The sequence below is a fragment of the Dipodomys spectabilis genome, unplaced genomic scaffold (assembly GCF_019054845.1).
Source record: "Dipodomys spectabilis isolate Male_0828 unplaced genomic scaffold, ASM1905484v1 ptg000496l, whole genome shotgun sequence".
NCBI lineage: Eukaryota > Metazoa > Chordata > Mammalia > Rodentia > Heteromyidae > Dipodomys > Dipodomys spectabilis.
This window is the reverse complement of record NW_024871173.1, coordinates 850,236-866,623: the sequence shown is the minus strand read 5'-3', so window position 1 is coordinate 866,623 and position 16,388 is coordinate 850,236. Positions and strand designations below refer to the sequence as shown.

The 16,388-nt window shown below is 45.1% G+C and overlaps 2 protein-coding genes across 2 annotated transcripts in view; one reads left to right on the top strand and one right to left on the bottom strand.

Annotated features, from left to right (window-relative positions):
* Positions 1 to 260: 260 nt before the first annotated feature.
* Positions 261 to 1,217, top strand: LOC122098947 (olfactory receptor 2B11). Its single transcript, XM_042669516.1, has one exon. The coding sequence runs from the start codon at positions 261 to 263 to the stop codon at positions 1,215 to 1,217; it is 957 nt and encodes a 318-aa protein (XP_042525450.1).
* A 6,987-nt stretch (positions 1,218 to 8,204) lies between these two features.
* The window catches only part of Nlrp3 (NLR family pyrin domain containing 3), a 34,839-nt gene continuing 26,655 nt past the window's right edge, over positions 8,205 to 16,388 (bottom strand). The window contains exons 8-10 of the mRNA XM_042669535.1: positions 11,619 to 11,789; positions 11,131 to 11,301; positions 8,205 to 8,815 (exon numbers count right to left, since the gene is read on the bottom strand). Of these exons, the coding sequence (XP_042525469.1) occupies positions 8,716 to 8,815; positions 11,131 to 11,301; positions 11,619 to 11,789 (442 nt within the window). The 3' untranslated portion in view covers positions 8,205 to 8,715. The remainder of the gene's footprint in view (positions 8,816 to 11,130; positions 11,302 to 11,618; positions 11,790 to 16,388) is intronic.

Here is a 16,388-nt window from a genome sequence, read left to right as displayed (position 1 = left end):
TTAACAGATGCAGAAAGTGAAGTTCTGAGAGACTACATGGTTTAGTTAAGATCAGAGAGAAAGGAAAAACTAAGAATTGCATGCTGCTGTTCTGATTTGCTTCTGACTGCTCCACATCCCAGTGTCTTCACAGAGGTCGGGAAGGTAAGACAGGGTTGGAAAGAATTCAGGGAAGACACTGGCACCAGAAAAAGGCTTCACTATTTATCTCACGAGTTATTTGCTTGAGCCTCCTAACCGCTACCAGAAGATGCCTCGGCATGAGAAGTGACAACCACAGCACCTCGGGGGGTCCCCTGACAGACTTCATCCTTCTGGGTGTTTCTGACCGACCATGGCTGCAGCTGCCTCTCTTTGTGGTCCTCCTGGTGTCCTACGTTCTGGCAATGTTGGGAAACATTTCCATCATGCTGGTGTCCCGCCTGGATCCCCAACTCCACAGCCCCATGTACATCTTCCTCAGCCACCTGTCCTTCCTGGACCTCTGCTATACCACCACCACGGTACCCCAGATGCTGTTCAACATGGGCAGCTCTGAGAAGACCATCAGCTACGGAGGCTGCACAGTGCAGTATGCGATTTTCCACTGGCTGGGGTGCACTGAATGCATTGTCTTGGCCGCCATGGCCCTGGATCGCTATGTGGCCATCTGCGAGCCCCTCCGGTACGCCGTCATCATGCACCGCTCTCTCTGCCAGCAGCTGGTGGCTGTGGCCTGGCTCAGTGGCTTTGGCAACTCTCTTGTTCAAGTGGTTCTGACTGCACAATTGCCCTTCTGTGGGCGGCAGGTGCTAAACAACTTCTTTTGTGAGGTGCCAGCCATGATCAAGTTGTCCTGTGCTGACACGACCATGAATGATACGACACTAGCGGTGCTGGTGGGCTTCTTTGTGCTTGTCCCTCTAGCTCTCATCCTTCTCTCCTATGGCTTCATCGCCCGAGCTGTGCTCAGGATCCAGTCCTCCAAGGGAAGGCACAAGGCCTTTGGGACTTGTTCTTCCCACCTGGTGGTGGTCTCTCTCTTCTACCTACCTGCCATCTACATGTACCTGCAGCCTCCCTCCAGATACTCCCAGGAGCAGGGCAAGTTTATCTCTCTCTTCTATTCCATAATCACCCCCACCCTGAATCCCTTCATCTACACTCTGAGGAATAAGGATGTGAAGGGAGCTCTCAGAAGGCTCCTGGCAAGGATCTGGAAGCTCTGCAGATCGTGAAGATCTGAGATGAGGCTATCACCACCTATTCAAGTGAGCATCTTATACTTATGGAATTAGTAGCTAAGCAGCAAGCATTTTGAGAGATCTGAGAACCTGGAAAATCCCCAAAACATCTCACCTCTCATGTGCTCATAGTGCCCAAGACCCCACATTTGAAGTTAAGCTGGTTCTAAACACATAGTTTTTGTTTGTTTTTCTTTGGTCAGTCGTGGGGCTTGAACTCTGGGCCTGGGCGCTGTCCCTCAGCTCTTCAGCTCAAGGCTAGTGCTCTACCACTTGAGCCACAGCACCACTTCCAGTTTTCTGATGGTTTATTGGAGAAAAGAGACTGACAGACTTTCCTGCCTGGGCTGGCTTTGAACTGCAATCTTCAGCTCTCAGCCTCCTGAGTAGCTAGGTTTACAGGTGTAAGCCACCAGCTCCCAGCTTAAACATATAGTTCTAATAGGCCATATATTTTCATAGATTTAAGTCACTCAGTTTATTGAATTATTTCATTTCTAATTATCTGGATTTTCTCATTTTTCCTCTTCTTATTTTTTCTTTTGTCTCCACCCATTTGTCTCTTTCTAAGCAGCTTTTCCCTTTTCAATTGCCCCTATGTATGTGTATTGAGAAACGGAAACAGTCATGTAAATTTTCTCCATAGATTTAAACTCTCCCTGAATTTAACATGACATTTTCAAAATATTGTAAGAATCAGTTGAAACCAGGCATTGGTTCTCATGCCCGTAATACTAGCTACTCAGAAGGCTGAGAGCTGAAGATTGCAGTTCAAAGCCAGCCCAGGCAGGAAACTCCATGAGACTTTTTTGGGGGGGGTCCGGTCATGGGGCCTGAACTCTGGGCCTGGGCGCTGTCCCTCAGCTCTTCAGCTCAAGGCTTTGCACTTTACCACTTGAGCCACAGTGCCACTTCCGGCTTTTTTCTTTTTGCTTATGTGGTGCTGAGGAATCAAACCCAGGGCCTCATGCATGCAAGGCAAGCACTCTACCACTGAGCCACCTTCCCAGCCCCTCCATGAGAATCTTATCTCCAATAAACTACCAGAAAACCGGAAGTGGCGCTGTGGCCCAAGTGGTAGATGCTTGCCTTGAGCTGAAGTGCTGAGGGATAGTGCCCAAGCCCAGGTTTCAAGCCCAATGACCAAAAAAAAAAAGAAAAAGAAAAAGAAGGTAAAGTTGATTCTTTTTCTTTTGTGAACATAGATGACCTTTTTTTCCTGTAATTCAAGTTTCCTCCCAGAAAAGGTTTTCTCACCACTGACTGGGTACTAACTACTATAAATATACCATATTAGGCTCCATGGGTAAAAATAAACATAGCATAAACTTTTATCTTATAAAAATTATAAAAATTATCTGTTCCAAGGAAGTGGCATTGTGGCTCAAGTGGTAGAGCTTGAGCTGAAGAGCTCAGGGACAGCACCCAGGCCCAGAGTTCAAGACCCATGACCAAAAAAAAAAAACAAAAAACTGTGTATGGTAAAAATTATCTGTTCCAATTAAGAATGCAAATTATAAAGACAATCAATGCTGACAATAAAACTTTATGTATGTGTGCAGGTACTTGAACTCAGAACCTGGGCACTGCTCCTGTTCTGGCTTTTTGGGTGATTAACTGGAGATAAGAGTCTGCAAACTGGACTGGGAACGTGGCTTAGTGGTAGAGTGTTTGCCTAGCATGCATGAAACCCTGGGTTCGATTCCTCAGTATCACATACACAGAAAAAGTAAAAAATGGTGCTGTGGCTTAAGTGGTAGAGTGCTAGCCTTAAGCAAAAAGAAGCTGGGCGCCAGTGGCTCATGCCTATAATCCTAGCTACTCAAGAGGCTGAGATCTGAGGATCGAGGTTCAAAGCCATTCCGGGCAGGAAAGTCTGTGAGACTCTTATCTCCAAATAACCACCAGAAAACCAGAAGTAGCGCTGTTGCTCAAGTGGCTGAAGAGCTGAGGGGACAGTGTCCAGGCCCAGAATTCAAACCCCAGGACTGACAAAAAATAAGTTTTAAAGCGAGTGAGCGAGCGAGCGAGCGAGCGAGAGAGAGAGATTGTTTGCAGAGTTTTCTGCCCAAGCTAGCTTCAAATCATCATCCTCAGATCTCAGTCTCCAGACTAACTCTGTTTACAGGCATGAGCCACTGGTGCCTGGCTTAAACAATAAAACTTTAAATAAAAGTGTGAAAGGCTGTACATGTGACTGTGGAACAGCACTTGCTTAGTGTGTTCAAGGCCCACGGATTGAACCTCAGAACCAACCAAAACAGTTCAGAATGATTATTACAGTTAACACTTGAAGAATTTTCCAAGATGCAGACAATATGCTCATATTTATTGGCAGCAACCATTCAAGACTCAGTCTGTGATGCGATCTCTGTTCCCCTTTTCATGTGAGATTATTAGAGCCTGCCGTATTGCCCAGTCACCACCCCGGGTGGTAGCAGAGGAAACTGGGATGAACACGGGCTCCGGGAGCCCTCCCCCTTTAGTGGACTGGACTCAGACGCTGGCATCATATACTGGCTCTTTGTTTTTCCATGTTGAAGATCCATTTACAATTAGTTTATTTGTTTTCACCCTGCTGCCTTATATAGGCCAAATATCAACCTAACCAAACCCATAAAACAACAAGTATATGAGATTTTATAAGACTTTCTCACAGTAAAGGCAGAAGTGAGACATTTTATATATATGATATATATATTTATACATATGTAGATATCAAAGTTTCCGTAAGATCTAATTTAAGAATTGTGAAAAAAACAATAAGAACAATAAGGTACCAAGAACACAGAGGATTTTCCCAGTGGACTGCCATACAGCAATCACTGCACAGTGGCTCAAAGCCACAGATCCAACACACAACTCAAATCACAGCAAAACAACATGAGGCCTAGAAAAAGGTGATCTGTACATATATCAATATACAGATACGATGTAATTCTAGGGCACATTTGAAACTGTTGAGAACTGTTTCTCAAAATAGATGTGCTAGTTTACAGAGATAGCCTCAATTCTCCTTATTTCTTCCAGTGACAGGTAGAATCTAATTTCCTTCCCGTTAAATAGAGAGTTGCGTGGTTACACTGTGTCTGAAATCCCTGAGTCGCCGAGAAATCTGTCAACCCAAAGACTGACAGTGAAGGAGGCCACGTCTGGGAGCCCCCACCTGCAGCTCTCCGTGAGCTAGCTCCTGGCCAGCCATTTTGGAGTCTCCTGATTAGTCAATACCAGTTCAATACTACCCAGTGACATCAGAAGACACAACAAGGAGCAGAAGAATTGCTCAGCTGAGATCTAGCCAATTCCTAATTCTTGAAAGGGTGAGATGTAATCAACAGTTTGGTCTGTGTTATTTGGTGTTGGTGTGGTTTGCCATCTGGCAGAGATAGCTAGAAAAGGGGATCACTTAAATATTAAATACCAGAGCTATGTGATTCCACAGGGCAAACACCATGAATTTCCCAGAAGCTTCAACAGCACTCAAAGTTGTATGAGGATATGTCTCAATAATTCAATTGGCAAGTAAATTAAAGCATGCTTAATAAACTGATAAACTGGTATGTAGTAGACAGAAAAAAGGTAGATTTTATAATGAAACCCAAAACTTCAAACATTGCATATGGTTCGGGTGATTTGTGCTTTTATAATTATTTGAGAAAAACTGAGAAGAATCACTGACACCTATAAATGTTAGAATGTGTGTTCTTCAGGAACTCCTTCAAATGTACTATTTTTCTCCAAGAAAACCATGGAAACACAGTGGCCTCTATTGCGAATATAAGCAGGCTTCTTTGAACTTTCTTGATCATGAGTATTAAATGTTGCCAATTAAGAGCAAAACTATGATATTTAACAGTCATTCATTTCACATTCCAGTCAAAATAAAGTTGTGGAGCTGGGGGCCTTGTTTAGTGGTAGAATGCTTGTGCATGCACAATCCCCTCCAAAGTATCCTCCTACTACATTAATACATGGGCACATGCACGCGTACACACACACACACACACACACACACACACCCCACACGAGCCAAGCACTGTGCTGTACCTGTCATCCAAGCTAGTTGAGAGACTAATGCAGAAGGACAGCTTAAGCTGAAGAGTTGAAGATCAACCTTTACAACACAATGAAACCCTGTCAAAAAAAAAAAAAAAAAAAAAAAAAAAGCTGGGCACCTGTGGCTCAGGCCTGTCATCCTAGCTACTCAGGAAGCTGAGATCTGAGGATGACAATTCAAAGCCAGCCCAGGCAAGAAAGTCCATGAGACTCTTATCTCCAATAAACCACCAGAAAACCAGAAGTGGCGCTGTGGCTCAAGCAGTAGAGCACTAGCCTTAGCTGAAGAGCTGAGGGGCAGTGGCCAAGCCCAGAGTTCAAGACCCACGACCGACACAAAGTTTATGTGAGACATTCATGTTCACTCTCAAGTGGAGTGGCAACTATTGGGGAAGAGAAAGGGGGTGGGAATGGGGGAGGGGTAGGAGAGGGAGATGGGAATAAATATGATCAATCTGCAGTATGCATGCACAAGGCTGTTATAATGAAACCCATTAATTTCATGTTTTTCAAGGCATTAAGCTGTCACTCAGCTGTTTCAAGCACAGCTAACTTTGCCATTTGAACCACTGGCTTTTGTCAGTAAGAATCTCTCAGAGCCAGGTACAAATGGCTCACGCTTGTAATTCTACCTACTCAGAAAGCTGAGACCTAAAAATCATGGATTGAAGATAGTCCAGGCAGAGAAATCCTCACCTCTTATCTCCAATTAACCAGCAAAAAGCCAGAAGTAGGGGTATGTCTCAAGTGGTAGCCTTAAGCAAAAGAGCCAAGTGACAGAGAGAGAGAGAGAGAGAGAGAGAGCACAAGGCCCTGAGTTTAAGCCCCATAACCAACACAAAAAGAAAAAAGAGAAGGCCTCAACCAGGGTTGCTGCTAATGAGCCCATCAGTCACACACACACACACACACACACACCTCAGATTAGACACTAAAATGTAAATTTCAAAGTTCCCCCTCAATGGCTGGAAATCTGGCTTAGTGGTAAAACGTCTGCCTAGCACACATGAAACCCTGGGTTCAATTCCTCAGTGCCACATACACAGAAAAGGCCAGAAGTGAGTGGCTCAAGAGGTAGAGTGCCAGCCTTGAGCAAAAGAAGCTCAGGAACAGTGCTCAACCCTGAGTTCAAGCCCCAGGACTGGCAAAAAAAAAAAAAGTTCCCTTCAAAAAAGTCTTGCTATTTAAAGAAAGTCAGCTTATCTGAAAAACATATTTAGTGATATGTTGTTTCACTCTGTGTGTGTGTGAGAGAGAGGCAGAGAGAGAGAGAGAAAGACCGTTAGAGACAGAGACAGAGAGAGAAAGAGACAAAGACAGACAGAGAGAGACAAAGACAGAGACAGAGACAGAGAGACAAAGACCTTCAGAGACAGAGACAGAGAGAGAAAGAGACAAAGACAGACAGAGAGAGACAAAGACAAAGACAGAGACAGAGACAGAGAGAGAGACAAAGACCTTCAGAGACAGAGACAGAGACAGAGAGAGAAAGAGACAAAGGCAGAGAGAGCTAGAGAGAGAGAGAGAGAGAAAGACTGTTAGAGACAGAGAGAGAAAGAGACAAAGACAGAGACAGAGACAGAGAGCGAGAGAGACAGAGAGCGAGAGAGATAGAGAGCGAGAGACAGAGAGCGAGAGACAGACAGAGAGACAGAGAGACAGACAGGGACAGAGACAGGGAGCGAGCACTCAGGGCCTAGCAATCACTAGGCAGGCACTTCATCATTTGAGTCATACACCTAAACTTTTTTTTTTTTTTTGCCAGTCTAGGGGCTTGAACTCAGGGCCTGAGCACTGTCCCTGAGCTGCTTTTGCTCAAGGCTAGTGCTCTACCACTTGAGTCACAGCGCCACTTCTGGCTTTTTCTGTGTATGTGGTACTGAGGAATTGAACCCAGGGCTTCATGCATGGTAGGCAAGCACTCTACCACTGAGCCACATTCCCAGCCCCATATATCCAGACCTTTTGGCTTTAGTTCTTTTTCAATTTGGATCTCGTATTTTTTCCCAGACCAGCCTGCAGCAGGATTCTTCTATTTATGCCTTACATGTACACACCACTCTGCCCAGCTTTATTGGTTGAGATGAGATCTTGCTATCTTTTTGTGCAGACTTTCTTTAAACTATCATCCTTCCCATATCTGTCTCCTGTGTATCAAGAATTCCAAGTGCCAGTTACCACCCCTGGTCTTGATTTATATTCTTGCTTATGCTTCTTATTACATCAACACTTTATGGCTCCACTTTTTAAGCAAAGATTTAGATGGTTCACTGGACAGGGAAAGCTATATCTCCACCCTAAGTGAAGCCATGTGCTTGAAAGTTATCCATTTGTACAGAAGCAATTAATTGCTATTTATGTGTGATTTAATGCTATATGGAGTATGAAAGATAAACTACTCTTCTACTTTATTTGGGATAAATCCAAAATAAGTTGTTACCAACTGAAGGCAAGACTCACTTTCTACAGAATATTCTTCTTGGTGGATATAGGATCTGCTACTTTAAAGCCTTCTCTTGAGTACTATGTCCCTCTGTGCTAGTAGAATTCTACCCATCAGCATTACTAGAAAATAACTCCTTTTTTCCCATTAAGCATAATGAGCACAAAGAGGTTTCCAAAATGTATAAAGCAATCTATCTTTAGAAGTTTAAATCATGTAAAAGATTTGTAGGCAAGCTGGGCGCCGGTGGCTCACACCTGTAATCCTAGCTACTCAGGAGGCTGAGATCTGAGGATTGCGGTTCAAAGCCAGCCCGGGCAGCAAAGTCCCGTGAGACTCTTATCTCCAATAAACCACTAGAAAACCGGAAGTGGCACTGTGGCTCAAGTGGTAGAGTGCTCGCCTTGAGCTGAAGAGCGCAGGGATAGTGCCCAAACCCAGAGTTCAAGCCCCACGGCTGACCGTAAAAAAAAAAAAAAAAGGTTTGTAGGCATTTTTATTTAAGGAAATAATTTACCTTGATAAATACAAGAGATGTTTATGTATTCTCAAATTTGTAAGTAGCTAAAATAAGCATCCATTATTTTTTGTTCAACAATATAATTGTTACAAAAATTTTTAAATAAATAAGTAGCTGCCACACAACCTAGCTCCGTATTATGGTCAGTTAGTAGGTAGCCAGAGTGAGATGCGTGCAGTAAATAAAGAAGGGAGAAGAGACGGAGAGAGTAAAGAGTGGGAAAGGTGTTCTGCTGAGTAAGTTAGTTACATGAGGTCACCAAGAATGAGCACCTTCCAGCTGCAGATCTGGGTGCATTTCCATCCCCGGTGTCTTTACCCAGGAGTCAAGGAGGCCTCTAAGTGCCCCATACAAGGCACCATCAGTAAGCCTTTGTGTTGTGACACTGGGCCAAGAGAACCAATGGAGAGGGGCTCACCCCACCTCAGGCTTGTATCCAAGAAATACTAGCAACTGCACGTCTCCATCCATGCCTACCAAGAAGGCTCAAAGACAAGGGTCAACTCTGGCTTTTCTTCCTGAAGTGCTTCTAAGGCACGCTTTGTCTCATAATTGAAATACATTTCACACAACCTGTAAAAACAAATAGAAAGCCTTAGGTTATCCTCTTTAGAAAACAGCTGTTGGCCTTAAAATCGGGCCTCTTCTCCTCCCTTATCTACATACTGTGTGCTCTGAAAAGCTACACTACATGTCCAAGGTCATGTTTGAACTGTTCTTTTTGAAATGGGGGCCTCACTATGCTGCTCATGATAGCCATGAACTCGTGGGTTCAATCATCTTGCCTCAGCACCCTGAATAGCTGTGATACAAATGTGTCACCACATCTGGCTTGTTATATTATAAACCTTCATGATGGAAAATCTTTCAAACAGAAATAAAAGTAGAGAAGATGGTATAAAGAATCCTCATGTGGCCGGGTGCCAGTGGCTAACGCCTGTCATCCTGGCTACTCAGGAGGCTGAGATCTGAGGATCTTGGTTCAAAGCCAGCCCAGGCAGAAAAGTCCATGAGACTCTTATTTCCAATTAACCACTAGAAAACTGGAAGTAGTGCTGTGACTTAAGCAGTAGAGTGTTTGCCTTGAGCTGAAGAGTGCAGGGACAGGGCCCAGGCCCAGAGTTCAAGCCCCACAAAGAAAGAAAGGAAGGAAGGAAGGAAGGAAGGAAGGCAGGCAGGCAGGCAGGCAGGCAGAGAAAGAGAAGAAAAAGAAAGTGGAACAGCGCATATAATGATGATCTGTGGGGAAGTGAGAAAAGAGGAGAAAGGGGTGCTGGGCTCCTGTCTTCTGTAGGCCAGTGAAAAACAGCCTCAATGAGAAGACCAGTGAGCAGATGACTTAGGGATATGTGGGAACAAGACAAATGGACGTTGAAGGAGAGAGAGGTTCAGACAGAGGCAACAGCAAGTGCAATGGCCCAGAGATGACTGTGTTTTTTCACAGACCACTATGATTGCAGAAAAATAAGAATGAGAAACAGGGATGACTCTTACACTTGCCAGCGATCTCAGCAGCCACTGTGAGTCTGAAGCTCTTGCTCTGAGGGTGACAGAAAGTCACTGGAGGGTGTTGTCGGAAGTGACGTGATCTCACTCAGCTTTCAACTACCACAGGAAGAACTCTAGCATGGGGTGGTCTGTGAGGAGGCTTCCACGACCGTCCAGACAAGACATGGCAGTACCTGAGCCTGGTGAGAGCCATGAAGCCCACAGGTGCTCAGAGAGTGAGCACTCTGTGAAAGCAGGGCTGACAGGGCATGCTGGTGGATCTGGGGTGTGTATAAGGAAAAGAGATGTCCAAAACAAAACCAGGATGGTTTTGCCCTGAGCAATTATGAGGAAGCAGCAAGCCTCAGACAGGAGAGAATAGCATGAGTTAGGGTTTGAACACAAAAAGTTTGGGAGGCCATTAAACACCACAGTGGAAAGACCAGAAATAAAATCCAAGCAGAGTGACCATGCAGGCAATAGAAATTTCTTCAGAGGGAAATGCGTCAGTCATGGCTGACAGAAGTCATGAGACTCGTAGAAGTTTCTTACTAGGGAGGCGGTGAGACTGCGCTCAGGGCAGAGAAGAACCGGTCCCTTCTGTGAGCTTCTGTTTCTAGAGCACTGTGCTACTATTTAGAAACCCTCAGAAATGAGAGCAATATTCACACTAAGTGAAGCCCTTTAAAGTGAATCAAAAATTAGTTCTATAAAGAGCATAAATAAAACAGTGTTTCTTTCTAGACTACAGGTGGAAAGTCTTTCCACAGGCAATTGAGTCTGTGTGTGTGTGTGTGTGTGTGTGTGTGTGTGTGTGACCAGTCTGGTGCTTGGATTTGAGGCCTGAATGCTGTCCCCTAGATTTTCCACTCAACGTTGACACTCTACCGCTTGAGCCACACCTCCACTTATGCTTTTTGGTGATTAATTGGAGATAAAAGTCTCACAGACCTTCTCGTCTAATGCTAGCTTGAAACTAAAATCCTCAAATCTCATTTACTGATCCTGAGCTGCTAGAATTACAGGCATGAGCCACCAGGGCATGGCTGAGTCTAGATTATTCTAAATATGTGAATGGTGTTGAACATTCATCTCATTTCCTATTTGCTCTATTTTTAAAAATCTGCAATGGGGGTGGGGGAGAACGGGTGAAAATGAGGGAGGGGATAACACTGTTCAAAAAGAAATGCATTCATGACCTCATCTATGTAACTGTAACTCCTCTGTGCATCACATTTACAACAAAATTCTTTAATAAATAAATGTTTCTTTAAAAAATCTGAAATAACTGGCTCCAGCCCAGCCCAACCCTAGGTACAAATGAACCTAGAGAAAACCTGAATGTTGCAACTTTCCATCTCCCTTGAACTCCTACCACCAAGCCCCGAGAGCCCACTTACTGCAAGCTCTGCAAGAGGCAGCCCTGCTGTTTCAGGACCTCACAGAGCATTATGACCCCCAGATCTCCAAGGTCATTATTGCCTAGGCTCAGCTTTCGGAGGCTCCTATTGGAGGTCAGGATTGTAGAAAGATCCCAGCAGCTGTGTGAAGTGAGGCTGCAGTTGTCTAATCTGCAGGAAACAGTGATTTAAAGAAAACACCTTTTAGCCATTCCCCAAGGCCCTAAGATTTTAACCTGTATTATTTCCAACACCAAAAAAAAAAAAATGCTGTCTTCTCCAAACACGTGCATGCCATACCAATTCTGCTTTTCTGTGGTACAGAGGATTGTGGTGACAGGAAGCCAACTTCCTGTCTACAAAGTCCCACCTCGTACCATGATCCTGGAATAAGCCAAACCCTAGGACACCACCTTAGCTAGAGATTGTCTCAGGATTGCTCCCCACAGAGCTCTACTTTTCCACCACATATCCCCATCATGACTCACTCCAACATCTGAAGCTTGCAGTCAGGGTGCAAGAGCCCTTCACACAGTAGCTTGAGCCCTCCGTCTCCAAGGGCGTTGCCTCGAAGGTAAAGGTGTGTGAGGCTGTGGTTAGCTTGGAGTGCAGAAGACAGAGCTGCACAGCAAGCTGATGTAAGGCCAGAATTCACCAACCTGCAGAGAGAACAGCAAGAAGGGCCTTTGCTGAGCAGCCTCTCCCATACATTGCGCAGACCCTTTATCATGGAGCCTCACTTGCAGTCTAACCTGCTACAACCTGCAACTTGAAAGTCAGAAGGCAGCATCTTGGATTCAGTCTGAGTGACACAGGACTCCCTGTCTCTGAATCCCACCAAACAGAAAAGTGATGGTCTCAGCAGATGCTTTGCTGGGATTGGAACAACAGAAAGAGTAAAGGCAAACAGACACAGATTCCCCCTCATACCACCCCTCTTTACACAGATTCCCCTGACCGTGGATGCACCTTAGCACTACTTTCAGAAAGATACCCAAGTTATTCCCAGGTAGTAATGAATGACCCTGACACTGGCAGAGACCTGTCTTATTTGATTGTGATATAACCCTAACAAAAAAAAAAAAAAAAGTAGCAGCCAGGCGCCAGTGGCTCATGCCTGTAATCAGCTACTCAGGAGGCTGAGATCTGAGAATCAAGGTTCAAAGCCAGCCCCGGCAGGAAAGCCCATGAGATTATCTCCAATAAACCACCAAGAAACTGGAAGTGGCACTGTGGCTCAAGTGGTAGAGCGCTCGCCTTGAGCTGAAGAGCACCCAGGCCCAGAGTTCAAGACCCATGACTGACCAAAAAGGAAACAAGAAAAGAAAATCAAGTCATTGCAGCCAATCCAACCAACCCACAGCATCAGGTAACTGCAACCTGCGTAGTATGCTGGTCTCAGCCAATCTATGCAGCTCAACGCTCCTTCCTATGCACAGACCTCTTGCCATGCATTGTAATCAGTCAGCTTACAATGTTATTTTTTCTTCTTTGGTCACTGTAGCACTCTACCACTTTGAGCCACAGCTCCACTTCCCAACTCATAATTTTCAATTTTTTTTTTTGTCAGTCATGGGGCTTGAACTCTGGGCCTGAATGCTGTCCCCCAGCTCTTCAGCTCAAGTCTAGCTCTCTACCATTTGAGCCATAGCACCACTTCTGGATTTCTGAGTGGTTTATTGGAGATAAGAGTCTCACTGACTTTCCTGCCTAGCTGGCTTTGAACCGCAATCCTCAGATCTCAGCCTCCTGAGTAGCTAGGATTACAGATGTGAGCCACCAGTGCCCAGCTCCAACTCGTAATTTTCTATTAATATTCTGCCTTATGTCACAAAACTGTTTTATAATAATGAGAATTTATTAAATCTATTACATGACATTAAATAGGATTATCTTATTGAATTATTACAACCTTAAGTTAGGAAAACAGAATAAGTACTTAAAGAATAAGTGAGAGGGCTGGGAAGGTGGCTCAGTGGTAGAGTGCTTGCCTTGCAAGCCGGAGGCCCTGGGTTTGATTCCTCAGCACCACATAAGCAAAAAGAAAAAAGCCGGAAGTGGCGCTGTGGCTTGAGTGGTAGAGTGCTAGCCTTGAGCTGAAGAGCTGAGGGACAGCGCCCAGGCCCAGAGTTCAGGCCCCACGACCAGACCCAAAAAGAAAAAAAAAAAAGAATAAGTGAGAGCTTCCAGACTGACAATGGAAAGAAGGAGATTGGGGTAATCAACTTCTCAACAAAGAAGACAAAAATACAAGGGTAAGAAAGAGCGAGGGAGCGTGACTCTGAGGGACTCGGGAAAGAGGGCAGGGTCAGCAGCCTCCCTAGTGCAGAAGCAGTGCATCAGTATCATAGTCGGAAGGCCCTGAGTTTGAAGCTCAGAGGGGGAATGATGTTTTCTTACTCAACCCCAAAGAAGAGAAGCAAACTAACAGAAGACTTTTGGGCTGGGAATGTGGCTCAGTAGTAGAGTGTGTGCCAAGCATGCATGAAGCCCTGGGCTCAATTACTCAGTACTATATAAACAGAAAAAGCCAGAAGTGGTGCTGTGGCTCAAGTTGTAGAGCACTAGCCTTGAGCACATGAAGCTCAGGGACAGTGCCTGGGCCCTGAGTTCAAGCCCTAGGACTGGAAAAAAGAAAAGGAAAAGGACAGGAGTAAGGATGGCTGGTGTGCTAATCTAAACTATAGCAATTTCACTCTGACTTCAAAAACGAAGAAAAAAAATTTTTTTTGGTGGTTGTGGGTCTTGAACTCTGGGTCTGGGTGCTGTCCCTCAGCTCTTCAGCTCAAGGCAAGGCGAGTGCTCAACCACTTGAGCCACAGCATCACTTCTGGTTTTCCATGGTTAGTAGGAGATAAGAGTCTCACAGACTTTCCTGCCTGGGCTGGCTTCGATCCTCAGATCTCAGCCTCCTGAGTAACTAGGATTACAGTTCAAAGCCAGCCCATGCAGGAACTTCCATGATACTCTTATCTCCAATTAGCCACCAGAAAACTGGAAGTGCTGTAGCCTTGAACTGAAGAGCTGAGGGACAGCCCAGGCCCAGAGTTCAAGCCCCAAAACTGACAAGGAAACAAAACAAAAAAACTTCAGCCTTAATAAATGCAGCAGTGGTACTCACTAGACTCTATGTTCTTGTGGGTGGGGATGGGAGGAGAAAACTGGGGGAGAGTGAGGAAGGGGTGACATTATCCAAAAAGAAATGTACTCTTGGCCAGGCGCCAGTGACTCACGCCTGTAATCCTAGCTACTCAGGAGGCTGAGATCTGAGGATCGCGGTTCAAAGCCAGCCCCAGCAGGAAAGACCGTGAGACTCTTATCTCCAATAAACCACTCAGAAAACCAGAAGCGGTACTGTGGCTCAGTTGGTTGAGTGCTTGCCTTGAGCTGAAGAGTTGAGGGACAGTACCCAGACCCAGAGTTCAAGCCCCACAACCGACAAAAAAAAAAAAGGAAGAAGAAGAAGAAGAAGAGGAGGAGGAGGAAGGGAGGGGAAGGAGGAGGAAGAGGAGGAGAAGAGGAGGAGGAGGAAAAGCTTTGTGAAAATAGGGCCTTGTTTTGTTTTCCTTACTTCTGCCATTAGTACCCACAACAGGGTCTCCAGCCTATATAGAAAGTGGAGGCCAAATGGATTTTTTTTTTTGCTTTTTTTTTTTGGGGGGGGGGGGGGGCGGTCCGGTCGTGGGGCCTGAACTCTGGGCCTGGGCGCTGTCCCTCAGCTCTTCAGCTCAAGGCTAGCGCTCTACCACTTGAGCCAGAGCGCCACTTTCCGCTTTTTTTCTTTTTGCTTATGTGGTGCTGAGGAATCGAACCCAGGGCCTCATGCATGCAAGTCAAGCGCTCTACCACTGAGCCAACTTTCCAGCCCCTGGATTTGTAAAATAAACAAAAAATAGTGGATCCCAAAATGCTGAGGAGAAACAATAAGCTAGCAGAAGAAATCATAGGGGCTGCATGCAGTATTCTTCCAAGAGAAAGAGCCAGATAGTCAAACATTTGTCACTTCTCTACGACAAAAACATTCTAATTTCTTTCTTCTAGCTTTTTGGGATCTACACTTCACAATTACTATTGCTTCATCTTTCTGAGGCCAACCAAAGTAACTTATGGAAGAGTGACAATACATGGTATGTGCATAAATTATTCAGAGGTATTGTGTGGGGGGAGGGGGTTCAATTTCTCAGTACCACATAAACAGAAAAAGCAAGACAGAAGTGGTGTTGTGGCTCAAGTAGTAGAGTGATAGCCTTGAGCAAAAGAAGCTTAGAGACAGAGCCCAGGCCCTGAGTTCTAGCCCCAAAACTGGCGGAAAGAGACAGAGAGAGAGAGAGAAAGAAAGAAAGAAAGATAGGAAGGAAGGAAGGAAGAAAGAAGGAAAGAAAGAAAGAAAGAAAGAAAGAAAGAAAGAAAGAAAGAAAGAAAGAAAGAAAGAAAGAAAGAAAGAAAGAAAGAAAGAAAGAAAGGAAGGAAGGAAGGAAGGAAGAAAGAAAGAAAGAAAGAAAGAAAGAAAGAAAGAAAGAAAGAAAGAAAGAAAGGAAGAAAGAAAGAAGCAAGCCTGGTGCCGGTGGCTCACAACTGTCATCCTAGCTACTCAGGAGGCTGAGATCTGAGGATCGAGGCTCAAAGCCAGCCCGGGCAGGAAAGTTCATGAGACTCTTATCTCCAATAAACCGATAGAAAACTGGAAGTGGTGCTGTGGCTCAAGCGGTAGAGAGCTCACCTTGAGCTGAAGAGCACAAGGACAGCGCCCAGGCCCAGAGTTCAATCCCCACAACTGACGAAAGAAAGAAAGAAAAAAGAAAGAAAGAAAGAAAGAAAGAAAGAAAGAAGGAAGGAAGGAAGGAAAGAACGAAAGAAAGAAAGGAAGAAAGGAAGAAAGAAAAAGAAAGAGAGGGGCTGGGAAGGTGGTTCAGTGGTAGAGCACTTGCCTTGCATGCATGAGGCCCTAGGTTCAATTCCTCAGCACCACATAAGCAGGAAAAAAAAGCCAGAAGTGGTGCTGTGGCTCAAGTGGTAGAGTGCTCGCCTTGAGCTGAAGAGCTGAGGGACAGCGCCCAGGCCAGAGTTTAGGCCCCACGACCGGACCCCAAAAAAATAAATAAAATAAATAAATAAATAAAAAGGAAGGAAGGGAGGGAGGGAGAGAGGGAGGGAGGAAGGGAGGAAGGAAGGAAGGAAGGGAGGAAGGAAGGAAGGAAAGAGGAAAGGAAAGGAAGGGAAAAAGGAAGAGGGAAAGGAAGGGAAAGGACAGGAGGACA

Excerpts from the sequence above, each read along its gene's own strand:
- LOC122098947 (XM_042669516.1), top strand. The coding sequence starts at position 261 with ATGAGAAGTGACAACCACAGCACCTCGGGGGGTCCCCTGACAGACTTC.